The 27,121-nt window shown below is 40.8% G+C and overlaps 1 protein-coding gene across 6 annotated transcripts in view; it reads left to right on the forward strand.

Moving 5' to 3' along the window:
* Positions 1 to 27,121, forward strand: part of TSPAN12 (tetraspanin 12) — a 70,469-nt gene that overhangs the window by 22,121 nt on the left and 21,227 nt on the right. The window contains exons 1-4 of one of the 6 annotated variants that reach the window (XM_030444821.1): positions 2,273 to 2,411; positions 2,815 to 2,951; positions 16,403 to 16,485; positions 17,118 to 17,253. In XM_030444821.1, coding sequence (XP_030300681.1) covers positions 2,886 to 2,951; positions 16,403 to 16,485; positions 17,118 to 17,253 — 285 coding nt within the window. In that variant the 5' untranslated portion in view covers positions 2,273 to 2,411; positions 2,815 to 2,885. Of the gene's footprint in view, positions 1 to 2,272; positions 2,436 to 2,516; positions 2,641 to 2,814; positions 2,952 to 16,402; positions 16,486 to 17,117; positions 17,254 to 27,121 lie in introns of those variants that run through there. The other 5 variants (XM_030444829.1, XM_030444839.1, XM_030444811.1 and 2 more) reach the window with 5 other exon arrangements.

Below are 27,121 nucleotides of genomic sequence, written 5' to 3' on the forward strand. Positions count from 1 at the left end.
CATTCATAAATACGACCTGTTTTCTTTAGGTTTTGAGCAAAATCTTTTCCAAACAAATAATGATTTAGCTAATTGCAAAAGGACAGAAAAATTATTTGACCAAGTAAGAGATATTCTTAATGTTTGTGATGGGGTTAACATGAAAAAAAAAATTAAAAATTAGTCTGAGATCATCTTATGACTGAAGAACACAAAGAATAAAAACTCTGAGATATAAAATCTTGAAATGGCATTTTTAGAAGGATTTTTAACAAATAAGAAGACTTTCCTTTTCTCACATTCCTCATGCACATGGAATTGTTGAGCTCTAAGCCAAAAAAATAAATGAAACAAGCAAGAGAACTTCTCATTTGCTATTTTAGGCACATTTAAGGAAAAAATCACTGTGTGGAAGATAATGGAATATTTTTGTGGCACATTTTTTATAAAAACTGCTCAGGTAATTTGTTCTCTCCCAAGGAACAATCATGAACACAAACATAAGCTCAATTATTTTTTATTTGGTTTATGACAGACTGTTTTGTTTTCAGTCAAGGCTGGAGCTCAGATGTAAACTGACACTATTTTTGTAAACTGGCATGGGTTCACTGAAAATACCATACCTGTTCAAGATCTGTTTCGCTGACTGCTCATGTGAAGTCTTCAGTAGCGAGGAATGAAAGATACGTAAACAACACAGTGAATGTACAATGTCACCTTTTAACAGTATCTGTCTCAGCTCAGCTTGCCTTATTTAGGTATGGAATTAGCAGTATTCACTGGAGATTAAAAATGTGGCATGCTACACTTCCCGAGGGGCTCTTCATTCCAGAAAAGAAGATCAAAATAGCAGCAAAAGCTCAGCAAATTTCAAGGAAGAAAAACCTTCACACACCACATTTCTGCAACATTCTTGAGTACTTTCAACTTTACTACCATTTTTACTTCTATAAATTTGGCATGAAATCATTGTTGCATGGGATTTTATGTCCATCCATGATGTACTTTCTTTTCAAGGAGGGATAAATACACCTGAAGTGTCTGTCTGCCCTGATTCATTACTAATGGCATGAAATAGTGGAAATTGAAGCTAAAGTGAGACTCCCTGCCCCCCAGCAGCCACGGCAACAAGCACTTGAGTATCTGGAGTTTGCATACTTTTTCAGCACCGTTTCTAGTGCTTTAAGAAACAGATTTTTCTTCAGCCTCACAAGACCTTTATTTCCCCCATTACATCCTTTTTCCTCTTTCTCAGCTTTCACTAGCAGTTGTTAAAAGAGTCTTTATATAACATGTACTAAAGACCATTTTCCTCTTCTACTTAAGAAATATTTTCCAGTGGGTTTTCTTCTAATTTTTGTGATGGTGGCAACACATTTATGGCTATTAATGGAAAATTCTTTTCTAATCTGCATATAACTCTTAAATTATAATCAATCCTTCTGAAATATGGGTATACAGATACTTTAAATTAATAGGAACTTGCCACCCTAATCACAAGACTCACACACAGTTCAACAGAATTCAAGACAGGACAACTTTTTAGCTTAGCTGTGGCATCTCTGTGGAGCAAATCAATGGCTGTTTTGTCTACGTAACAACTGCAGACTTTGCCCTTTTCTGGAATGGTTTATATCCAACACGATTACACCTCTGAATTTTCTACATATTGGTGGCTAAGGGGTGCCACACTGTTCATAAGCAGATTCGGGCTTGATGTCAGCAGGGTTTGATTTTCAATCCAACAGCACTGAAACCTTGTGAGATGCCTATGAAATCTGCCAAGAAAACCCGTGTGTTTTGAGGTACTTGTCAGTCTGGACCAACAAGTCACCGAAGCGCTGTTTCACAGATTTCTCCTTGTCTGTGCCCACTGCTTAACATTTCTCCTGACGGATAAAAAGCAAACTAACCCCCAACCCTCCCCATAAAAAGAGTTTCGAGCCCGTCTGTCAGCGGAGAAAGCATTTGTGGGGATGTGCCCGCCGGGCCTTGCAGCAGAGGCCAAGAGCCAGACCCGCACTGGCTCCAGCGGGCGCAGCTCTCCTGAAGGAACCCGACGGTTTCCCCTCCGCAATTCGGTCATGTCATTTCCACACAGCTCGGCAGGTAAGCGTCCACATTCAGCAGGCTCCACGCCCGCCACCGGTCACTGGGCCCGTCCCCGCCAGGCCCCCCTCACCCCGCGGGCCCTGGCGGGGCGGGAAGCGCGGCGCCGGCGCTAGGACCCGGGGGGCTGGGGCGCGGCGCATGCGCGACGGTGCGGGTGCAACTGGCGGCCGCGGGGCTCGGCGGAGCGCCGGGGGCGGGGGGGTGGCTGGGACCTTCCCCGTCGCGCCCCGCCGGAGGCAGCGCCCGCTGTGCCGGGCATGGGCGCTGCGGCTGAGTGGTGTGCTGTCCCGCCCCGTCCTGATGAGTCCTCGCCGGAGCAAGTGAGTGCGGGGGGCGCCCGGGCGGTAAGTTGCCGCTGTCGTCCGGCCGCCCTCTGTGGAGCAGGGCGTCCCTCCCGAGCGGGGAGGAGGCCGGCGCCTCCGCCGCGGTCCCCGCCGCCCTCAGTCCCCTTCGGCTCCCGGGGCAGCCCGCGGCTTCTCCCGTTTCCCGGGTTGAATTCTTTTTATTAAACTAACACGTCCATTAGTACCTCCGGGAGTGGCGGGCGGTGTGAGAGAAGGGACGCTGCCGGGGGTGGGCGATCGGTGAGCGCTGCGGGGATTCCCCGGAGTGCCAGCGGGGCTGGGTCGGTGCTCCCCCGAGAGGGCCGCTCCGCCGCCTCCACCTGCGCGCCGGTTCCTCGGCATGGGGCAGTTGCCTGAGCCCTCTCTGCCTCTTCTGTAGGGCGCTGGCGGCCCGGCCTCGGGAGGGAGGATGTGGTGAGAGGATGGGGCTGTCTCCCGCGGGGGCTCGCCATGGCCAGGGAGGACTCGGTGAAGTGCCTGCGCTGCCTGCTGTACGCCCTCAACCTCCTCTTCTGGGTGAGTGGAGCAGCCCGGGGTGATATGGGGCGGCCCGGGCTCCCGCCGCCGCTATCCGAGCAGGTGGCGACCGGGCGGTGCGGTGACCGGGAGGGCGGCGGCACGGCCACAGATAAACGCGGGGCTCCTCGCCTTGGGGAAGGGGTGGAAATGCCCCGTGCCAGGCCGTTCCTCCGCATCAGGGAATACTGATCACTCAAAAAAACCCAACCCCAAAAAGCCTTTGGAAACTAGTTGGTATTCGAGTTGGTATTAACCTACTGTTATAAATACAGGTGTGAATCTGCACCCCTGTAATATGTAGAGGGAAATACTCACGGGTGCCTGGATGAGTTTCAGAATATGCTGTGACCTGAGCTGAACTCTGAGCTCTCGCAGGTATCTCCTGAGCAGGTATCACAGCTGCTCTGTGAAGGCCTTGCCCAGAGTCTTTTTTTTGTACTTCAAGGCAAGGGGAGATTTTTTTCTTTTTTTCTTTTTTTCTTTTTCTTTTTTTTTTTTTTCCCTCTTTTCAGCATTTCAATCAAAGCTGTGTAACAGCAGCAGGGTTTCTCACTCTCCAGCATAAGTGGGTGTGATCAGGACTTACTTATGCCTAAACTTTGACAGCTCAACAAAATACATGATGGAGATTGCTCTGAGTCCTCACTTGCACCAAATGAAATCTGCTTCACTTGTATAGTTGAGATTTATGGAGAATAAGTTTAAGAGAATGAAAGGGCAAGCAACCACTGACTCCTGAGATGCTCTAGTCTTGAATGATGCAGGGATAATCATAGAATCATAGAACTGGCTGGGTTGGAAGGGACCTCAGAGATCATCAAGTCCAACCCTTGGTCCACTACTGCTGCAGTTACTAGACCATGGCACTAAGTGCCCCATCCAGTCTCTTTTTAAGTATCTCTAGGGATGGAGGGTGCACTACCTCCCAGGGCAGCCCATTCCAAAGTCTGACCACCCTCTCCGTAAAGAAATTCTTTCTAATATCCAGCCTAAACCTCCCGTGGCACAACTTGAGACCGTGCCCTCTTATCTTGCTGAGAGTTGCCTGGGAAAAGAGGCCAACCTCCACCTGGCTACACCCTCCTTTCAGGGAGTTGTAGAGAGCGATGAGGTCTCCCCTGAGCCTCCTCTTCTCCAGGCTGAACAGCCCCAGCTCCCTCAGCCTCTCCTCTTGGTCTTGGGACCAAGCTTAGTTTATAATGGAATTGAGCAGAAGTCCCATGATTGCTGAAAACTAAGTGGAGTTCAGATTATGAATGAAAGAAAACTGTTGAACAGCATTTGGTACAGGATTATACTTTTTATGTAATGCAAATGCTCCTAAAATCTCTTGAAAATACGTAGCTTCGTATAGTGTGTTTATAATGGAGTTGAAAAATGTGTCATTTTGGTAGTGTATGTAGGAATTATTTTCTTTAATAGGATATGAAGAAAACTTTTTTTTTTTGATGATGTATATTTGTTTCTTACCTCATAATGATTTTCATCAGATGTTGAAAGAAAACAAATAAAAACCCGAGTATTATATTTTAAGATTAAAGTTTCCTGGGTTCCATTGACCTGAGTCCAACTTTAGATTTTTACACATATACTGTTAGAGCTGAGTAAATAGACATCCAAATGGTTGAAAACATCCTGTACAGCTCTTTGGTGCTTTCCTCTGGTTTTAGTGATTACTCCCTTCAGCTGTTCTCCTAATTTCTCATGTTAGGTCACAGCTGTTTTTGTCCCCTTAAACTCACTCTTCACTTTTCCTTTGCCCTCCATACTTGTTGCCTGTTGCATCCCATCAGATTTATTATTCAGCAGCAGCTTTTCATAGTTGAAGCAGCCATTTAGGTGATACACTAGTTATACAGAGGTTATACCCTCACATGCTGTTGTGTAGTGATGGGGAACTTGATGCAGGAGCTGAGTGCTCTGTTTCTCAGTCCAGAGATGCTTTCTTTGTATAGGAAAGCCTGCCTGTTATCTTTGGAGGCAACTAGTGTGTTGTGTTGTAGTTCCTCTCTAAGGAGATCAAATTCTTACCTGGGAGATTTAAATGTGTTTGCTATCTTTGCTCAAAATTCCTTTCCATATCAGATTGCTCCTTCCTACTTTTTATTGCTCTGTTCATGTGTTCTTTTGTTTACCTCAGGTGTGGAGCTACACAGCACCTTTGATGTTGGCAATGGAACAGCACCAACTACATCTCTAATGTGGTGCTGCTGTTAATTTGTCTGTTCTTAATTCCCTCTAGATTCAGTTTAAAGTGCTCATGCCTAGAAATAATTTCTCATTCTTTTGATTTTTTTTCCTTTTTTCCCTTTAAATAGATGTCCCAGATCCTTCTGAACTAAAAAGTCTGATTTTTAAAAACTGGATTTTTTTTGTTTGTTTCTGGTTTTTTTCTTCCTTAGTCATACAGTAAAAAAGATTTTTTGAGTCTCTTATGGGATGACAAGTCCTAGAGAGGAGAATGACAAAAATGTCTGTAGTTAATCAACCTAGCTGAGTCCAGGACACTGGAAAATACACAGAAGTAGCTAAGTAAATCTGTATAGTGCTGATGCATGCAAATATATATTTAAATAATAAATGCCAGTGGAGCAGATGGCGTGCACCACAGATGTTGCAAAAAATTTAATCTGTCTTCCATAATGTATGTAAAATTAAAGGCGTTGGAATTGTCATGGAAAATTGGCTAGTCCATTTGGAATTCCTTGCATTTTACAAAGCAGATGAATGCAATGTTTTTTTCAAAGTAAATAAATAAGCAAAAACACCCAAGTCTGCCAGAATTGTGTGGTAAGAAATAGGATGTGTGGTGGGTGAGTAGTTAAACGTATTGCAGTGGCATAAGGCTTCTTTGGAGAAATGTGTGTGTAAAAAAACCTTTTTCAGCTTCCTATCTGATCATGTTCAGATATGTATTTAACAGCTAAATACAGATCTGCAACAAGCTGCTTGTTATGAAATCTGTCATATCTCCCTCTGTCTGAGCTTGAATTATCTCTTGCTGGGCTCAGTGGGAGTTTTGTCACTGAGTTTTCTGAGTTTCTGAGAATGACCCATAGGGCAGAATTTTCTTGCAAAAAGTTCCCCTGGCAGCAGGTGGGTACCCACTTCTGGGGGGATGGGGACCACAAATTCCCCTTGCTGCCACTCTTCTGGTTGGAAAGATTTTGCTTGGCCATTGCTTATGTTAGCACTTAGTGTGATAAAGACCAGCTCAGGTTATGGGCTGGATAGCTGGAAATTTAGAGCAGATCAGCCCCTCGAAAATGTGAAGGTGTATTCGTCCTGCATCCTTCCCAGGGTGGGATCTGTCACAGTGGATTAAGCTGAGAAGGATGTACAATTCAAGGGGCTGTACAGACCTCCCCCAGTTGGGGAGGCATTTGTGTGATTCCCTTCAAGCCCAATCTTGGAGGCTTTTATGCTTTCTCTTCCTTCCTTCCTTTCTTCCTGCTTTCCCTCAGGCCCCTGACTCCAAACATCTTCAAGCCTATTGATAATGCGCCTGGTTGCTGGGTCAGTTATCAGAGTTTGGCTGAAAACAGTGAAGGTGTGCAAACAGTGTGTGTTGACTTTTCAAAACCACGGTTTAACTGAGGGTGCTGGCTGGAATATGGTGACATCCTCTGTTTGCTTCACTGTGGTGATATCCAGTGGTAGATCTTACTAACCATATGTTGTGCAAAAAGGGTTGCTTGTCCCTCCATGCTGGGGGATTGAAGGCTACGAAGGCCTAATGAAAGCTCTGTAGGAGTGTCTGGTATGATACAACTGTCAACATCTTAGAAGGGAACATCTGAAAATAATGTTTGAGTGTGTCATGTGTGCAACTGTCCCTGCATGTATATGATGGAACTCCAGCATTTGTCATTGCCAGCCTGATGAAGGCAGACTAGTGCATGTGAAGCTCCTTATGGCCACACCTGTCAGAACTGGCTGATGTCCTCATTGGTCTTGTTGAAAACTTAATATGGGGATGGTTGCCACAACATACTGGTATCTTCATAACTTGGTTGCTTACAGAGCCTACAGAAGCAGAGAAGTGGGAGAACTTTATCAGTCACTGCTGCAATCCTTGTAGCTTCTCCAGAGCATTGCTTGTAAGCATGCAGCTGTGTATTTTGGAAGAAAAACTTTTTTAGTGGGCTTAGCTGATAAGGTGTGATGTGGAATGCTAGACAGGGCTATTTACCTGACAGGGAGTCAGGCAATGCTGTTTGTTACACTTTTTGTCATTTTGGGCCTGAAGGCTGCTTAGCTGTAAATAGTTCACACAGTCAGCTGGAAGCCCAAGGCTCTGTTTTACTGGTTCATTCTGTTTTGATAAAGGAACAGTAAATGTACTTTACTGTCTTTACTGCTCTAGAAAAAGACTGGTTTTGTTGATACAAATTGATAGGTATTTCTGGAGCTTCAACGTGCAGCAGATCTTAAAAAGTATTTTCCTTCATTCATTTCCTTTTTTCCTTCATTCCTTGGGAATGAATCTGTTGTCAGTGCTCTAATTGCTGTTGATTAAGTGTCTGACTGTGGTAATATACCTGATCATACCCTTCTGGAAGATGTTTCCAAGGTCAATTGGATCATGCATGGGACTGCAAGATGTGTCTTTCAAAGCAATTGCAGTTGCAGTTTCAGGAGCTCCTCAGTTCCCAGGCTTTCACATTTTTTTTTTGATAGTACTCTGTACAAAGAATATCCTTCAGACTAAATCCTGCAGTTAACACGGGGTTTAATTCTTCTGTCATCCTCATGTATAAATAGGCACCAGTTCCTAAAGTAATTTATGAGACAGAGACCGAATTTCTGTTGGTGTCTCATTTTATGCTCTGTAATACTGCTATTTCCAGCATATTGCATTCTGGACAGCCTAATAAAAAGAGAGAACCTTCAAAAATGCATGATTTGGTGTATGGCTGCCAAGACCTAGTGCTTAACTAGGCAGCTTGTGCTGGAGAGAAGGCATGTTCCTGCTGCTTTCTAATTTTCTGTTCTTGGTGGCAATACTAGCCTTTATTATCTCTAGCTAGTGTTTGTGTCAGAGCTTGGAGAAATTTAGTTTTGATAGCTCTAGACATGAATTTTGTGCAGTTTGAGACTACGGGGTCTTTCCCTCTGGACTATAGGGTCTTTCCCTCGGGTGGGGCTTTTCTGTATCGTCAAGTTCCTGACACTGTTCCAGCACAGTAGCGATCATGTAGGTGACACGAGCATCTTCACTCATTTTGATCACTGAATAACTTGTCCTCCCAGAAATTCTCCCCACATTTTGTGATGCTGCCATTGTTCTTCTGTACATTGCTACAGACTTTCCCAGTTAAACCACTTTCTCAACCAGTGTTTATGCTGGGGAGACCTTCAGTTGCAGAACATGGCCAGCCTGTACTAATGGCACAGGCTCAGCATGGGAGGTTGTCCATGGGCAGTGGCTCTTGGGGGTTATGCTAGAAAAGGAATCAGAATATAGTGCAAAATACAGTAAGAATTCAGTGTCCTGGCTGCTCACATAATAGATGCAAGTAAAAGTAGCACAATTATTTTGTCAATTACCTATTTTTTTAAGAAAAGTGAAGTGTAGCTGACATGCAGATGAAAGTACATCTAGACTGTCTTGAGAAAACCAGGTTTTTTTGTTTCTTTTTCTGGTGAGCATGTGGGGCAGAAAGAAGGAGCAGCTGCTGTTGTGTCACTTGTAATTGAGGATGACACTACTATAGTGGCTTGGGCAAATCAAGGTTGCAAGTTGCAGATGACTCTGTCATAGGTGGTAAGGATCTCTTAACCGATGATTAACAGTGTCACTGGATGTTTGAGCCAAGCCAGCAACGTTGCCACTTCCTTCACCCTGTGAGATGTTTCTGCCTGGGGATATGCAGTTTCTGTCTAGCAGTGCCTAACTTTCCTTAATATATGTAGCAGTGCTGTCTAATTTTAACTATGTGGTCACAGCCAACCAACCCTCCTAGCAGATAGTAGAAATTGCTTTATATTTACCTTGAATTTGTGTGTATGTGAAGAAAAAAAAAAAGAGGAGCAGGCTTCCAGTTAGTTTTCCTTTTATTTTGAATACTTTGAACACTTGAATCTTTTGAGTTTTAGCTATGTGTACCACCTGAGAATTTGAAGTGAGGGAATGCTAGTGCTGTGCAAGGAGGCATTTAGGGTGATTGGAAGCAGTGGTGTTGTCTTACTTTTTCTAACCTCAAACATTTGTGTTGAGTCTTGCAATTTTTTTTGCTTCATTTTTCATATGAACTGTGACATGAGAAAGAAGCCATGCTATGCCCCCTTCCCTGGAACCAGATTCTGCATGGAGCTTGTGTTTCTGCTGCAACTTCCACTTGCATCAGTAGGATTTGAGGATACTTGGAATAAATAGAGATAGGATCAAGTTTTTAAGGAATTTAAGTGATTAATAATATCCATGGAAATTAATGCCTCCTGGCTAGGTACCTGTATCACTATAAACATGGGGTTTATTCTAGACTAATATTCTCTGATTTTAGAGACTCTGGTGCAGACGTGTAATCGAAACGTGATTTTCTTAGCATTCTTGTAAAAAGCAAGTACCTTAAAGCCATAGAAGAATAACTCCAGCTTCAGTGGGAATACAGTGTCTTGTAAAGGAATGCATTCAGAAGAGCAAGGTGGAGGAGGTGTTTTAATGGACCAGAAATAGTTTTAATTCTGGTCTTTGAGAAATCTTTTGCTTTTTGGTGTCTTTAGGCTGTGTTATTTATATATATTACTAGCCTGTGTCCTAACGGAGTGGAATTCAGCCATAAGTCAACTTTAAGGCTACTTCTATATAACCTTTTATCTCATCTGTATATTTGTAAGTGACATAGCTCCACCCTGCCTGGCATGTCAATAGAGAATTGGTAGATGAATCTCTGCAAAACGGTCTTGAAAAAGAGAGTGGCTTGATGTGATGATTAAAAGGGAAAAAAGATAGAAATTACAGTAATGTGCTTCTTAATTGGTGTTCTGAAGTCAGTGAAACCACAGACATTTTTTGAGTAATCCTCCTGACTCACTTCATTGAGCTCACTGCATCTAACTTGAGGATGAAGGCAAAACCCCATGCTGACGATTTGAGCCAATAGCTCCAGGCATACTGCTTACACCAGTAAGCCATGATCTGCATCAGCACTGGGAAGCTCCATCTGGCCTGTAGGTACTTGCACCTTTTTAAATTTAAATTCACATCTCTTCCTGTAGAAGGTAGCTACCAAGTTAATAATTGAATCCCTGACAGTGCTTCTGTGCACTGAAGATTTTTTCATTGTCTTGAGTCTGTTAGACACCACAAGAATAATACCAATTTTTTAATCTCTTGTATCTATTTCCCAAGGTATATGAATAGTTTTCATTTTGTGCAATATTATAGGAATATTTGATTTAATTTAAAATGCAGGCTTATTTTAGTAATCTTCATGTGCTCCTGACTATGCACATTAAACCAGGGAAGTTAAGTGGTGTACTCACAGTCAGCTTATTTGGATCATAGGGAATATATACCTTTTTCGGGGTTTTTTTTTTCCATAATCACTTTTCCAGGTATATATCCTGGGCTTAAAAATTATTTGCCTGCCATCTGTGAGGCTTACTGTTATGTGTGAACAAAAATAAGCCCTTACAACAACAAAACTAGGAGTATATTGTGTATTTGTGAAGTTGTATCATCTTGATGTTGGTGTCATGTGATACAGATCTGGACACTTGGAAGTCTGAATGTTGCTGCAAATTACTCATGATCAGCAACACATGCTCTGCCTCCTCAAAGGCAGCAGGTTTCTTTACAGTGAGGTGCTCGCTTTGGAAGGAAGAGTGGCATAAATCATGTCTTAACAAGCACTGCAGTGCATTCTTAGTTACAGAGAGGATGAATACAGAAATACATCCCCGTTCTCACTCTTTGCTTTTAACATACCCTTGTGCTACACAGCCCAGAGGTTGATAAGGGGGTCTGACACTTGGAAGAACCAGCAAATGGATGAACTGTACCTTGATCTGTTTGCATGTTTGGGCTCTGGTTTGCTCTTTATACTGTGCTGCTGTAGCAGCTTTGCACAGACAAATGCTGGAAACCTTGCTTACTTGCTTCCCCTGAGAGTGTGACCCGTTAGCAGCCTGTCAGTGCTGCTGCACTTGCCTTATTAACAAGTGTGCAAGTTCCAGCCCATGCCAAACACGGAGCAGGTTGTTAACCCACTGCTGCAGTTGTGCAAGCAAAACCAGATTCAGACTGCAGATAAGTACATGCTTCAGCTGTTTGCTAGAGGGAGGGCACCCAGGCACAGCCCTGTGAAGAAACCTTGATTAAAACTGAATGTTGGAATGTCTACAATAATGGGTACATTAGTGGGGAGTAGGGGAATGTTCTTCCTTTATAGGCCACCCTTCTTTCTCCAGACATTTTAGTGCTTTTGCCAGGTAATACAGAAAAACAAGACCTCTTGTCCCACCCTCCCCTGCCCTTATCCTCCTCCCACCCAAAAAATGTAGTTGTCTGTTTGTCCAGGGATCTGAATCATTTGTGTTTGTTCAATGATCTGAATGAAAGCATTGCAACATGCTGTGTTCATGACCTGGTGGTGATTTAACACCCCTCTCCCCCCTTACCTCCACCCCAGTTTGGTAAGTCACAGCTCAGGTCACCCCGATCAATTTTCTCAAGGTTTATTTCTTTACTAAAATTAAAGAATGTTGTCAGATCTTGGAAGTAATTTCATTGGAGCTGGAAACCTTTTTCTGCAAAGCAAGTTGCTCTGTAGTGCTGATAGTCAGCATTTTGTATGGTTGCCAGAGTGTGGTACCAGAGTATGACCGACCTGATATTGTTTACCCCATCTGTTAGAATGAAAAAAATGGCATGTGGTACTTTAATCTGGAAGATACTTTTAATCTTTCCTCCAATTTAATCATGAAAAAAACCCTTCTATTAAAATTGAACACAGCATCTTTAGTTGCAAAAAATTAAGGTGTTTTAGAGAAAAACAGTGAGAAAATGAAAACAGGTGTGCAGATAGCAACAGCAATGTGTTGCTTTCTCACAGAAATCATTGTTCATTTATTAATTGAAAATGCAGATTTGTTTTTGAGTTTTGGTATGGCCTCAAAGACATTGTGAGTAAGACTGTCACAGTAAGAGCTTAAAATACATACTTAATGAGTAGATTATTTGATACTTTTGTTTTGATGCATAATTGATATAAAAGAGCCCCAAAGACAAGAAAACTATGCTTGGAAATGACCACTCCTGATAGTTTGACTCCATAGTTGGATATTTTAATTCAATGTTTTGGGAAACTAGATTTAAAAACTTTGCTATAAATGAGTTTGGAAATGTAATAATATATTGTGTGATCTGCATATGCTCATATATAAAAAATAATTTGTTACCTTTGTTTTCAGCCTGGAAATATGTTTAAAATAGAATGTAACAGCAGGCAGTTTTGTAAACTCTTCAGTCCCTTTTTGATGGCTATATAGCATACTGTGACAGTTCAGAATGAAACCCAGTGACTTGTGCTGCCAGCTGCAACAAATAAACATGTTTTACTGCCTACTATCATATTATGCTTACAGCACAGCAGGCTGGCTGTCATCAGAGAAGTTTGGATGAAAACTTTTTTTGTGAAACAATGTTATGAGAATTATCTTGGTAGTTTTATTTCTCAAACTTGTGTCCTTCTGTCTGATTGCGTGATACAGATTTCTAACCATATTTACATCTAAATTAGTTACAAAACAATGGCAAAAGTATGGGCGGCTGTTTTTTTAAGGCCACCTTCTTTCTATTCCCCAAATGAACGAACAAAAACTCCAGCAGATTTTTTTCCCAGTACTTCCCCTTGCTGCCAAAGGGCTACCAAGAACTTGCCAGGTTATGAGGTATAAAATATGCCTTTTATAGTCAACCTATTGGTGAATTACTTTAATGAGTTATCAGAGTTTACTCTTCTGCCAGCCTCAAGAAGAGCTTTTTAAATAATTTCCTGTTTTCTTTCTGAGCCATGTCTTTATGCTGCTCCAGTTTGGCATTACTGCCTTTCATGGGTGTGAATCCAGTGAAGCCACTGCCTTTCAGGTCCTCTGAAGTAGTAATTCACTTTTCACTTTCTTCAAAATAAGGTGCCAGAGGTGCCTCCCAAGGAGTTTGTCTGGTTGGCAGGAGGGTGTTGTACAGGTAATCTGTGTGTAACATCTTTGTAGCAGTGAGGTAAGGGATTTTGCATGTATACTTTTAGAGTAATGCTAAGCTAGCTCTTGTGTTGATAACTGTACATGAATTTTAAGCATATCAGGAGGCAGTAAGCACCTGAAGGAGTTCATGGTGGTGACATCTTTCAGGGTACAGAGTGAGTGAGCAGGTGAGCTGTAGTCTGTAATTTATATTTAGCAAGAAACAGTAGTAATTGGCTATTAGCTATTTACCCTGAAGGTGAACAGCCAAGGGGCTGTTCTACACTGGCTAAGAGCTTTTTGAATGAAATGCTGTCATTTTACAGAGACTTTGTTCTTAGGAACTATAATAGTAGTTACATTATTGGTGAAGGCTATGTTTCCTAGATGAAAGGAAATAATCCTTTTCTTCCAGTTTCTGTTAAATATAGATGAAAATGGAGTCATGTTTCATGATACAGTCATGAAGTGTTTCTGTAGAAGTCATGTGGCCATGTGTTGGCCACAGCTTGGAGATGTATCTGCCTAGACTGTCCCCTCACTGATTTTATGTGGGCAAAAATATGTAGAGAGAGCTCATCCCAAGCAGACAGAGCATAAGGCATGACTCAGTGGCTCTAAGTTCTCCCCCTTCCTGATTTGCGTTTTTAGGAAAATCCTCTCTTGTAGCAATTCTCTCAGTGGCAGGACTGCTAATTTCTTTTGATCTCTAGGCTAAAGTCCGTTCTCTTCTCTATGTCTTTTATAACTGGTTGCTCTGGGATTTCCCTGTTGGCTCTGAATAACTTTCAGGCTCCAGTATCCTTGTGGTCACTCCTTTGCCTGCCAAATCTTGCCTCTGAAAGAAGCTCTTGCCTTCTTTCAAGGGGTCCACCTCCTCTTGTTGTAGTACAGGAATGTATTGCTGCATACCAAAGCCTGAAAGAAAACTGAGTGCAGCCTGTGAGTTCCTTGTGGAGAGCAGGGATCAGGCAGCCCACTAGTCTGGTGTGGAAGGAAGAATATTATTTAGCAAGTGAACATTTTTTCTGGTACAGTTTTTGGATCATGACCATGTGGCTCATATCGAAAGTTGCTGAGAAATGTGGTTTTGGTGGACTTCTCACTCTTCTTGACCACAGCTGCTATGATGCAAAATAAACAATTTTATCTTAAGTATTTTACTATAAACAGAGTGGAAGTGTGAGCTAGCACTTTCTTTGAATGGATCAGCAGGCCTTGCAAGGACATGTAGAGGGTTAAAAATGCTCTCTGTTGCTTTTTGACCATATGAAAGCAGGATGTCTTCATGTAGTTTTTACCTCTTTGCCTTAAAAACATGTTTTGTTTCTTATGTAGTATATTTGCCTGAATCTTTTATTTCAAGGAGGTAGAAGTTGTGAAGGAGTTTTATTTAGGAACACATTCTTGTCTTCGTCTTTTTTGTAATCCTGCAGGTTTCTGCAAATAACTCGGCAGTAAGTGTTCTTTACTCCTGCTGTTCCATTAATCAGAATGAATTCCATGGAGCAGAAAGGACATGAGTCTATGTGGTAGACTTGTAGCATGCACTAACTTCTAGAGCTATGCTTGCAGCATTCTGAGAATCCAGGGCTCTTCGCTGGCACTATCCAGAACCAAGGCAGTACCTGTACTTTGTGCAGCAGTTTTGAAAAGCAGGAGGAAACCATGGGTTAGCTCGTGAAATTGTGAAGGCAGAATTGACCTACTGTGAGCCTGCTGCAGCCCGAGAGACAGCAATGACTTTTCTTAGGTTTGAACCAGTTAACTCCACTGTAACAACTTCAGGGAAATAGAAGAGACTGGGGAAGCTAACAGGTGAAGGCAGTAGGGGAGATCCGCATTTTCCACCTGCCTTGGTAGCTGTTAGTACAATGCTGAGGTTTCCTGTTGCAGACCTCTACAATGCATTAAAACAGCAATATTCAGGAGAGCCAGCATGCTTAGGTCTCCCTCCCTCAGCTAGACAGTGGTGCTTCTGAAGTCCTGAGTCTGCCAGATTCAGCCTCTAAAGCACAGTTCAAGCTCAGGTGCCTATGAGAAGCTGATATTCGTAATTCTCCTTGAGGTGTAATAAACCACCTGAATTCCCTGAAATGGTTTGAGAAGCAAGCAGTGGCATTAGTAAAATGTTTTTTAGAGAAGCTTGTGTGTTCCCTCCTCTTCTTGAAAGACTTTATAGCTGCATATCTCATCTTCTGTATGGAGAACAGTGCTCTGTTTGTCCTGTACGTGCAGGAGAGGATGGGGCCAGAGAACACGTAAAAAAAGATGGGGATGACTGCTGCTGTTATGCAAGTCCTTCTTCAGGAGGAAGGGTGTACAGAGTTTCCTAGGCATTTGTAGTATTACCCAGTGCAAAACATGGATAAGTGCCATGAAGAGTGCCTTGCCTTCTAGCAATCCCTCTGCCAGAGAAGCAGAAGAGCTGGTGCTGGTGATGTGGCTGGGTATGTTCTGATCACATTGTTCAGTATATCCCAAGTGTGCTCAGTGGTATCAGGTGACAAAAATCTGGGTCTGCGAAGGTGGTGATAATTCTTGGTGGGTTCAGTCTTAGGGGGTTACTTGCTATAGGAGCTATCCTGGTGAAAGTGTAGTAGTGGCTTTATACCACAAGTGCCTGGTGGGTTAGGTACCTAAAGGCTTTGATCTGAGATTTGTAATCGAAGTGCAGTGAGTTTTACTGTCCTTTTGTGGTTCAGGAAACTGCAGCATAGTATTCCTGGTGTGATTTTTATCTGAATAAGCAAGAGAAGATTATTCTTTTAAGACTGACCCCAAGATAAAGCTCATCTCCTATGTGTCAATGTAGCAGTACTGTTGTATCCTATACATAGCTTTGGATATTTTTTCACTGGCTGTGTATCTGAAGATGGCTTCATGGTTTCATACAGACTGGGGGATGTAACCTGTGAGCCCTGAAAGAATTGCTTATTTTCAGCATAAGCCCCCTTTTTTGTTTCTCTGGTACATTGTGTCGTGGTGGGACTTGAGACACCATTGGCATTGCTCTGCTGGGTGGAAAAGTATGTATTCCAGGCACTAATAATACATACTGGAAGAGAAGATAATTTTCACTGCCTCTCTAAATATTTGGGCAACAAGGAAACTCCAAACATACAGAAACAGAGTTTTGGAAACAGTAAAATGGATACATGGATGATGTTACTGATGATTGATCCTCTACGTAAACTATGAATGATCTTGACTTTTTTTTTTTTTAATACATGATAAATAACTTGGTCTTTTCTTTTTAGTTGATGTCCATCACTGTATTAGGTGTTTCTGCTTGGATGAGAGACTACCTGAATAATGTTCTGACTTTAACTGCAGAAACAAGGTAAAGCTTTCCTTAAACCTATTAATCTGTCTGGGTGATTGATTGTGGTATATGTCATTCATTCTGTATAGCAACTTTACTAATTAGGATTTCTAGTATTAAGAAGCCTTCAGTTGAGCTAATTATTATTTTCTTGAAAGGTATATTTTTGCAGCCATTTCTGGCATCAGTTGAAATTACAGAAAGGGGAAATGTATGAATTCAGTCTTGTTTTATTCCTCTGCTTTTCTCCTGTGACAGGGATCAATTTTTGGCTCTTTGCCAACATGTAACCTTATTATATTACTATTCAGTTTTCAATACTCTATTCAGTCCAGAGATTTAGGAATGTTGTTAGTTTTATTACAGCAGTGCTTATAAGCCTTAGTGATGGAACAGGGCCTCATTGTGCTGCATACTGTGCAAGTGCAGGACAGAAAGATTGCCTGTGCTCCAGAGAGATTTCAGATGATGCATGACTTTCTGGTACCCAAATGCAGCCTTCGACTTAAAAACCACGTAGAAGAGCTTTCTGTGAAACTTGTTAGGTAATGGAAATAAAACATCTGCTAATCCACGGTTTTTGTTTTAATGGCTATAGTGCATTTTTTTCTGGATCATTTTTGTATGATTATGGTTCTGATTGTTTTTAGAGTGGAGGAGGCTGTCATTTTGACTTACTTTCCTGTGGTCCACCCAGTCATGATTGCAGTCTGCTGTTTCCTCATCATAGTTGGAATGCTGGGCTACTGTGGAACAGTGAAAAGAAATCTGTTGCTCCTTGTCTGGGTATGTTTCGTAACTTCTAAAACCAGCTAACTTCTGCTTTGCTTTGACAGTGTCAAAAGTTTTAATCCACAGACACTAGATAAATACTGATTATATTTTATTACTGTATTGAGTTATGATACTGGTGAGGAATTGTAATTGCAAAGCACACAGCAGGAAAGAATTTATTGCCTAGACTGCATTATGCTGTGACTGAAAGACAAGCAGTGTCTCATCTGCAAAAATCCACTTCATTTAGTAGAGGAGTTGCTGAAGGGAAAAATAACTCAAGCTCTGAGTACTAATAATTACTGGAGCATTAGTCTGCTCTGAAATAAACCCTTGTACTACCCTTTTGACTCTTGGATGTGCAGTAGCTAAATAACTTAGACTTTCCCACCATTGATTGTGTGTGTAAACAGAATTTGTAGCTAATGAAAGTTAATTCTGAGTGCATTCAGAAGCTTTGCATTTTTGTACATGGATGTGAAAATCTGCAGTTGCTTTGGGTTTTGAGCAAGTTTTAAATTCTGAATACTCATGTTTATCTTTTATTTGGAGGCTACATAAGCCAACAGCTGCTGAAAAGCAACAATCTTTGCTGCACAAGGCTCTGTGTACAATTTAACTGCGATGAAGCTTCAACTATCAAGGGAGTCGAATGCCTTTTTCATCATTTGGAAGTCTGTGAGTTTGTAGTGAGTTTGTACAAAACCAAAAAAACCACCAAAAAACCACGAGAAAGCCCATCAAATTTCCAAAAATTGTGAAGATTTTGAATTTTAAAATATTTAGAGCTTTTGGCAGAACTGAGGTCAAAGAGTGCCATGTACTTGTATGCAGCTCAGAAGTCTGGCTGGCAGCCTGTTGCTGAGTCGAGCTTTGGCTTAGCATGAGGATGAGCAGGATTCCAAGCAGTCTGTAAGCCTGAGAGTGGGGAAGCACTGGATGTGGAAGAGTTGTACCAGACTGAAATACTGTAATTGCTGTAGGAGAAAGTGGACAGGTAAACTTCTTCATCTCTTTGAGAATATCCATAAGTCTTAACCCAAGTAGAGTTTGGCTTCTGCTGGTTTTTTCACTGCAGTGAGCGTTGAGTTCTCCCAAAGTGCATACAGTTGCATTTTTCTTGTGGATCTGCATGGGCCTGAGTATATGACCTGCACCTCACAAATTTTGCACAAAATGCCCCCCAAAAAGTGAGAAGTTGGCTGAAATGTGTGCCACTTCTGATTTATCCAAGAGGAGGTATGCTCGCTGCAGCTAAAACAGTTGGGAATCTGTACTGGGATTTAGAGCTAAAATGTCTTTTTTTCATTTGAGAGGGCTGGAGCAAGCTTAATTTGAGATTTCTCATTGAAGGTCTGCAGGAGAAGTGTTCCTCAATTGCAAGAAGGAAAATGCTGTTTCTCCATTTGGGTGTTTGCTAAGTTAACAATATGAAAATTGTTCTTTCAGAGCTATATAGTTAGGAAAATCTCATTTAAATACTTTATAGTGATAGACTAGTCATGCATTTTTTATTCCTAGATCTTAATGTTAAAATTAATGTTAAAGTCAATGGCAACAAGTTCTAAGACAGATGTTGCTTAGTTATGAGCACTTACAAAAAATAATCAATTAATGCAATTTCTTACCATATATATTTATCTGGTAATCTTTCTTAGAAAGGGCTTTGGACATATTTTTGTTTTCTATAAGTAGTGAAAGTATTAAAAGATAATAAGCTCTTAGATTTTTATAATAAATTTAGAAGAATTTTTGTCATAAAATTTTTTTTTTTTAGTTGTGATAGTTTTTAATTTAAATCAAAATTAATTAAAAGGCAAAGTCAGCAACACCTGAAGAGCGATGTTACACACTATCTGAAAAAAGTTAATTTCAAGCAAACTAAACAGAAAATTAAGTTTAAAATGGTTTTGGCCTTCAGTTTATTTAAACTGCTAGTGAAAAGAAGAAGTAATTTATAATTTTTAATGCCATCTGGAAATAAATTATTGCAAGTGTGTTTAGGAAATCAAATTGTACTAAATCAAAAGACATTTCTGTCATTTTAACTTGCAACATTTCATTTTCAGGAGCCTGAGAATTTGCTCTTGCTAAGCAAGCTGATAAGCAAAACTAAATGATATCTTCCTAAGTATCTCATTGTCTTTGATTAATTGTTAAATGAACTCAATCATGTTATACCACAGAAGTATGCAGAAGTAAGTCAGAACTTCATTCATCAGACTAATCAGAAAAGTGATGGATCAACAAAATGAGCTTTTGTACAACCAGATGATCTAAAAGAAAAGAACCTTCTTGTAACACATGAACAACCTCTTCAATCATGCTTTTAACCTTCTTTTTGAAGTACATGAACAGACATAATGATGGCATGCAGAGATTCTTGGTTATAAATCTTGATGTTTCTGGCAGCATGCTAATTACAAGTGCTAATGTTGTTAATTGGGTTTCTGGAGAATCTAATAAAGCATGAGGACCATAAAAGTATAGATTATGATGTTAGATATTTTTAATACAACTGAATGCATAATTATTTTTTTTTTGGTTTTGCAATTTTATCTTGCAGTTAAATGCTTGAAGCCTTCTCAGCTTACTGTGGGACATAAACATAAATTGAACTGATGTTTGCTCAGTTTAATAGAAGTTATTACAGATATAGCACCTCTTCTGAGGTGCATGCTCTGGATTATTTGTAGATCAGTTTTAATTGCTCCAGGAATATATACTCCTGAAGGCTAGTTGGCCTAAAGAGCCCATGTTTAACATCTTCATGTAGAAGTAAACTCTTAAGGTGTGGAAGATTTCTTCAAAATTCTTGTGAGGTTCTCTTGATCTGTTTTGGCAATTTAAGTATTGGGGTGAGTCTCCTAAAATGTGTAGGTCTGTTATCCTTATCATCATTACAATTATCATTATAAATGAGTTTGCTTTTTCCCTATCAGAGTATTTAACACCCACAATATTTGAAGTACTAATCCTGTGGGACAGAGTTTTACAATTTAAAAACCAAAACAAATAAAAAAACAACCAACCAAGAAAAAAACCCCAGAACACCTTTCACTCTCTGACTCTGTAATGGAAGAAAATAGATGTAGTGTTAACTGGTCATTTTGATTTAAAACTATCTAGTACAAATTGTAAATTTCTGAGTCCTTGGGGTCTCTATATAGTTATGAACATTGTTGAGTTAGCAGTTTTGGGAGGAGAGAGTTGTTGGGAGAGTTGTTAAGTGTTATACATCAACTGTGAGACTCGCACTCTTGGCTCCCTCCTTGTGTTGCACAGTAGGAGGGGTCACCCTCTCCATGTTTCCATCATGGCTCAATTTGGCCCCTTTCCAAAAGCAAGATATGGGCTCCAAAGACCTTACTAAAAAGAGTGTTCTACACGTGCAAGCCTGCCATCCATGACATATGCCCCATCTTGGGTGACAAAGACCCTCTTCTAAAGGGTTTGTGCATTTTGGTTTGTTTTTTAAGTCTGTTGTGTGCATAGCCTAACCCAACCAAACAAAAAGAAAACAAACCAAACAAAGCAACCCTCCCCCCCAAAAAACCAACCCACAACACCAAAAAAATGCCAAGTCCACATATTCTTAAAAAAAAAGTAACCTTAAGGTTGTGTGAATTTTTTTGGAGTTCTTATTTTATTAAGACAACAAGGAGATATGTTTCTTGACAAGAAGAGCTTCATGAAAGTCCCACTGGGAAATATTTTGCTGGGTGGTTTTCATTGTAAATTTTGTCATTTTTAACTACGAGCTTTCTGTAATTACAGCATTCAAACAGCACAAGATTAAAATTTGTCTGCATATGTTTTCACAAAGAGAAAAGCTGGTGGAAATATTTTATGTCAAAAGGGCAAATCCTTTTACTGATTTTTGTCATATAGTTGGCAGAGATATAAATACTCCTTAGAGCTGAACATTGTTAGACCCTGCTGGTGTGTGGTCAAACAGCTTGCTGCTTCACTTACAGCAGAACTGGGTTGTAAATTGGAACTTGATGGCCTAAATTGTCTGCTAATGGAGTTGAAACACAACCAGACAAACTGTCAATTAACTTTTTGTTAAAAAAGACAAATATTTCATAAAGGGAAAAAATGAAATGATACTATGTTTTGGTTGAAAATGTAAGATGGAAGTGTGACAAATATTGTGTGAATGTGGCTGTTACATGTCAGTAACTTTCAGCCAGGTAAATGCAGTGTTGGTGAAAGTGGTTTCTGTGAAGTCCATCTCAAAAATTACAGGGAACCACTGACTTTATTACCACTTGGGGCAATTCTTTTCTACCCAAACACTGATTTCAGTCCATGTGGATACAGAGGTAATGGGGAGAATAAAATTTGGACATCTGCTATGTTGTAAGATAGAGTAACTTAACAGTCTTCCTAGATGGGACTCCTACTCTGTGTGAAATGTTAACTGCTCTACAGTACCACAGCACCAGCTATTCTGCAGTACTTGTGCCTACAGTTGGCATGAATTAGTATGAGAGTTTAATGATAATTAGTCAGGGGTTGTTGGTTTTTTTTTTTTTTTTGTGTCAGTATGTGCTTCTGCAGTAATACACAGTATCAGTCTTTTGCTCTGTAATATTGCAGGATATCTGTTCTGACCCATGTGGACTATTACCACAGTCACAGCTGCTCCAATACCTTGTACTAACATTTGGCACTGAAACTGTTATTTACTAAGCAGAAGTATTTCTTCATTATTTAATTACCAGGAATTGAAAGGAAACAAATAACTTAAAAAACCAAAAAGTTGGTGTAAACACTTGCAGTTTAGAATTGGCTACTGAGCTATTGAGACTGCGTTCATTTTCATATGTCGTGCCTTTTTTCAGCAGCTCATTTGCAAATGTAGTTTGAGCAGGAGGAAAATGGATTCATGAGGCAAATTGGCCTTCCTTGTTGGAAGACAGATTTAAGTAGGTTTATAATACTGTAGTAGAGGTTTGATGAGAAGCCAGTACCGTGCTAAAACTCAAATTCAGATAGTCAGTGGTGTGAGAGGCGGGTATTTTTAAGTTTGACATTCTGCTTTTTTAAAGCAGAATTTTGTTTTGTTTCTTTTTTACTGCTTGAGCATTCCCCTGGACTAATCATTATTAGACATCCTTTTGTTTTGAAATGGGATAGAGGGTAAGCTTCTTTACTGTTCAGATCAGGGTTCTCAGGGTTCAAACAAACTGTTAGATTTTGAGATTGTGTTGGTGGTGCCAATGTCACCGCAGAGCAGAGCTGGGCTTTGCAGGAGCAGGTGCTTTCTGCGGGGCTCCCAGCGTGGTGAAGAGATTTACAGTGGTCCTGGGGTCCAGTGCCAACCTCTCTGTCCACCTAAGCACGAGCTGCATATTGCTGACCTTGTCTTTTCCAACCTAAACCTATAGCGCTGTGTATGTAGTTGAAAGACTTTTTCAAAGGCAAGTGCTTTGAAATGGTGCCTGATTTTCTTAACTAGGAGAAGGGGCTTACTTATGAGAGAGGCACTAATTGCCTAGCATTATGGGTCATTGGGAGGCATTTAGAGATGAAGGGTGCTGCCTGCGGAACAAGCAGAAAATGGACAGCTGCATATTTGAGCATCATGGAGGGGAAGAGTGTTGGGGTGGAGAAGCATGACAGGAATTGAGCTGGTGGGAGTGTCCAGGTCTTTTTGTGAACGCTTGGCTTAAATTCAAATGTTTGCTGTGCTCACTCTGTTTCCCTCATGCTGGCACTTGCAGCTGCCTTGAGCACACATCCATGTTGTACCAGAGCAGAGGCAGCGTGGTGCTATTTGGCACCGTTGTCTGGCAGCTCAAAGTAAAAAGAAATGTCCAGCCCCTTGAGGGCTATTTAGGGGATGTCTTTGACTTACAACATCAAGGTTGGACAGTATGACTATGATACCATCAATTAAAATGGTGGGTTTTTTGCATACTACTGCAATAGTGAAGAACCACTTGCTCATCCTTTTGGGAAAAGGTATGCTGCTAAATTAAAAGGTAAACATCTGTTTACAGTAGCCATTTTACAGTATGAGTATGTTTTTAGCATGAAATGTGCTGCATGGATTTCTGTGACACATTTCACATGCATGCTGTACGTTTAGGTTCACCTGATAAAGGTGACTGCTCTTAGTGTATCCTGAGTATTAGTTTTGCTAGGTGTCACCATGTCTCATCATGCATAGCTTTTGGAGCAAACCTTGTTCCTTTTATCTTCCTTCTTCCATTTCCCCACCCACCACCCCCACTTGTTAAACTTAATATTGCTTCTCTCCTTGCAAGGTCTTGAAACCCATGGATGCCCAGGGCAGTAGAAAAGATTGAAATGGCACTAGAGCTGTAAAGGGCTCAGCAGGGAGCACTTGCTGCTGGACTGTTTTTTTCTCTGTCTGTTCTTCCCAGTTCTTTTTTTTGCTTGTTTGCCCAACTTTTTTTCCTGTGCTGAAAGAAATTGGGAATGAGAGAGTCCCTGAGAGCAAAGAATGGTTAAATGAGTAAGGGGATCCCCAAAGCCTGGCCAAACTTGTGTGTCTTGTCTGAAGTGGAGCCCAGCCTCACCAGTGGGGCAAGCCTTGACACCATGGTTTGACTGCATTCTTGTTGCCAAACCAGCTGTGGAGTCAACGATCTGTCAGGTAAATTAATCTCTGTTTCTTGCCTAATCTTGCCCTTTTAACTAGTCAACCACAAAGACACTTTGCTGCATTACAGGTTTTATAACCAAGGGCACTTCTTAATTCAAAATGATGTAAGTTTGGAGTGGTTTTGGGACATACTGAGGCAGAGTTACTGTGTTTATCTGCACTGAATCGGTCTGTTTTATAAGAAAAAAGGATTTATTTTTTTGACCAAACAAGCATATTTATGGCGTTTAATTTTCTTGGTAGAAAATAAAGAGGGGAGGTTAGGAAGTGGAAGGGTGCTGGTTTTCAAATAAGGAGAGAAGTGTGGAGGAAATACTGTAAGCCCCAAGGAAATTATGGCCTAACATCAATCTTTACCTGTGTCCTGTTCAGTACTCTACTATGACCTTTCAGTGACCCTTATTTCTTGGAACTCTCTGATGTGAGGTAATTAAGTCTTGGGCAGATCAATCCTAATAATTATGTGAAGTGTGCATTTGCTTATTATACCTACTTTCTTATAAAAGCAAGTATTAACTGTTAAAGTAGAAATTTAAACTAGATCATTAGGATCTTGTAGAAGAATTGAGGCCATGAACAAACTTCTATTAATACATAATTTTGGTTACCTTACAGAAAAAGAAATGGGTCAATCAGAAGAACTTGGACATATGTACCATAGGAAATTAAAATGTTAATTGCAAATAAAAAATAATTCATTTTGTTTCAGAGAATTGGTTGTTGAGGTTTTGAAAAGAAGTTATGGTTATTTATGTGGAGCTTGGACTTCATAAAAGTCACAAACTTTAAGAGAATACAGATTGACACAATTTGGTGATCTGTGAAATTGAAATCTGAAGTAACAGAAGTGTTGGATCATTTTGCTGTGGAATGTATTTATTGTGAAGAACTGGATGGCATTCAGTAGCTGCAGTTGTAACTTGGTGCTTTCAGCCCATTTCCTTGTTGATTTGAGACTGCATCTCTCACAAATTTCTTCATTGTCAAGCAAGTAAACCAAATTTTAAATCAGAATGACAAATGACCTGTTAATCCCTTTGGAGCAGGGCTGGGGGAACTCAGGAGGGAGGAGGTGGGACGGGAAAGTTTGTCGTGCTGGAGTAGATAAACAGGATTTCAGTTTTCCATGCAGCTTGTCTAACTCCATTTAATGAGTTTTACTCCATTTTTAAGAATTATTGTTAGATTAATCATTAAAATAACCTTGTTAGTTTTTAAACTGTAACAAAAGTAAAAAGAACCACAGCTTGTGACTTACTGAGAAAGAAAGGACTTTTTGTTAGGTTTTGCACATGAAGAGTCTGGTTCCCTTGGTGATGCAGCAGTGGTGGTCATCTGACATTTCTCAGGGTGCAGACAGATGTCTGGATGGCTTGTGTCTCAGAAGAGCAAGGCTGATGCTCTCAGGCTGTTAGCCATTGGGAAATTCACAGCCCTCTTAAAATCTTCTGGCATCTGTTTTACATACCATGTACTCTGATCATTTAGAGAGTCCCATAAGGTTTATTCTGCAGCTGCCTTACCCTTGGAATCCTTTCCAGCCTCTGCCCTTCCCTCCCAGAGCTTTCCTTGCCTCTTTTGCCACATGGACCACGTTGCCCAAGAGGTTGATGTGAGCACCAGACAGCAAGTCTGAGGAGGCTGAACTTACTGATCAGCTACTCTTCATTTGCTCTGACATAAGGGTTGTGGTTTTTCTTGGGTTGAAAGGGGAAGAAAAAAGCTTTATATCTTCTGGGGGAAATTAAAACGCTCGGGAGGCAAACAGTAGGGCTTGAAAAAAATGTTTATTACATGAAATACAGAGCACATGAATGATGATTCATTAAGTACACTGATCTTCCAAAGAAAGGCACATTTGCTCAAAAATGAGGATTTCTACAGTCTTGTAAACCACATTCTTGAAAAACTGCAACATTTCCCATGTTTTGTTTTCTTCACCATGTTGCAATTTCTGACCCCAGTCATTAGCCCCTGCCTGCCATTGCCATTTGCTTTCATATCCAGAGTGCTCCTCTGCTTTCTCACTATCTAGAAGTGAGCTTAAGAAGCAGCCACTGTTTTGAGTATGCTGTGTGATGGGATATATGTGTACTCTGGGGATGAATTCACTAGACTGTGAAGTCTCCTCACGTTTTCTAGGATGACAGCAGTTAACTAGGAAGCTGTCAGAACAGATGAAATAAGTTCCTAATCCGAGTAACAGGAGCATCATGCAGCATACAAACCAAAAGGTTTGAGAGAGGGAAAAGATTTAAGACATTCTTCTGCCATTCTAGTTCTCATACTGCAGAACCCTGTCTCAGTTTGTGGGTTTGTGAGTTGCTAAGACTCTTGTTTCCAAGTCATACTTCTAAACTGCAAACAAAATGATCATACCATGTTTAGTGAAAGTGGGATCAAGAGAGCATGACTGGGGGGATTTGTTCAGGTCTTTAATTCTTCTTGTGTGTAGGCTACCAGCTCACTGGTTTTACAGGTTAAAGTAGCTGAATCACCAAGGGGACCAGAGGCATTCCATAGGTCCAGGGAAGTGGTTGGGTCACAATCCGTGGTAAAAGACATGCAGATGTGGTGCTTAGGGTCATGATTTAGTGGTGGACTTGGCAGTGTTAAATGTTTTTTCCAACCTAACCGAGGTCATTCACAAAAAATTACCAAACCCAGTTGTTGCAGAGCAACAAACTCACGTGGCACCACTTAAGGAACATAGTTGGGTATGTGTGGCTTTGTAGGACTGCTTCCCTAACCTGCCTGGGCTGGTTGGCACCAGAGGATCACAGTAACTCATTGGTCACTATGTCCCCTATGTCATAAAATTTCTTTGAGGGCTCATGCTCTTAGCTTCCTTTTTTGCATAATGCTTACTGTAGAATTTGGAAGGGCATCCTCAGAGATCAGTCATGTGATTTTTAATTTTTTTTTTTCTCTCTGTGCCTGTGGGATCATCACAATGGCTCAGTCTGATTATTCAGCGCAATTGCCAAGGTAATATGAATAAGACTGCTGCAAGACACTGGGTTTTAACTCTTTTTTTTTCTCAATTGTAATTAGAATTTAATATTCCTGGTGTCAAAAAATTTCTGAAAAATTATGTGTTCTTGCAAATGCTTTGGAGATGGGCATTTAAAATGGGCACTGGGGTATAAGGAGCAAAGTTTTTATAAGCTTCATGTGTATACTGTGTTTTCTAAAGTGCCAGTTGTTCCACTGTCCTATTATCATGTTAACAGAATGTCA

This window comes from Calypte anna, chromosome 1 (genome assembly GCF_003957555.1).
Source record: "Calypte anna isolate BGI_N300 chromosome 1, bCalAnn1_v1.p, whole genome shotgun sequence".
Lineage (NCBI taxonomy): Eukaryota > Metazoa > Chordata > Aves > Apodiformes > Trochilidae > Calypte > Calypte anna.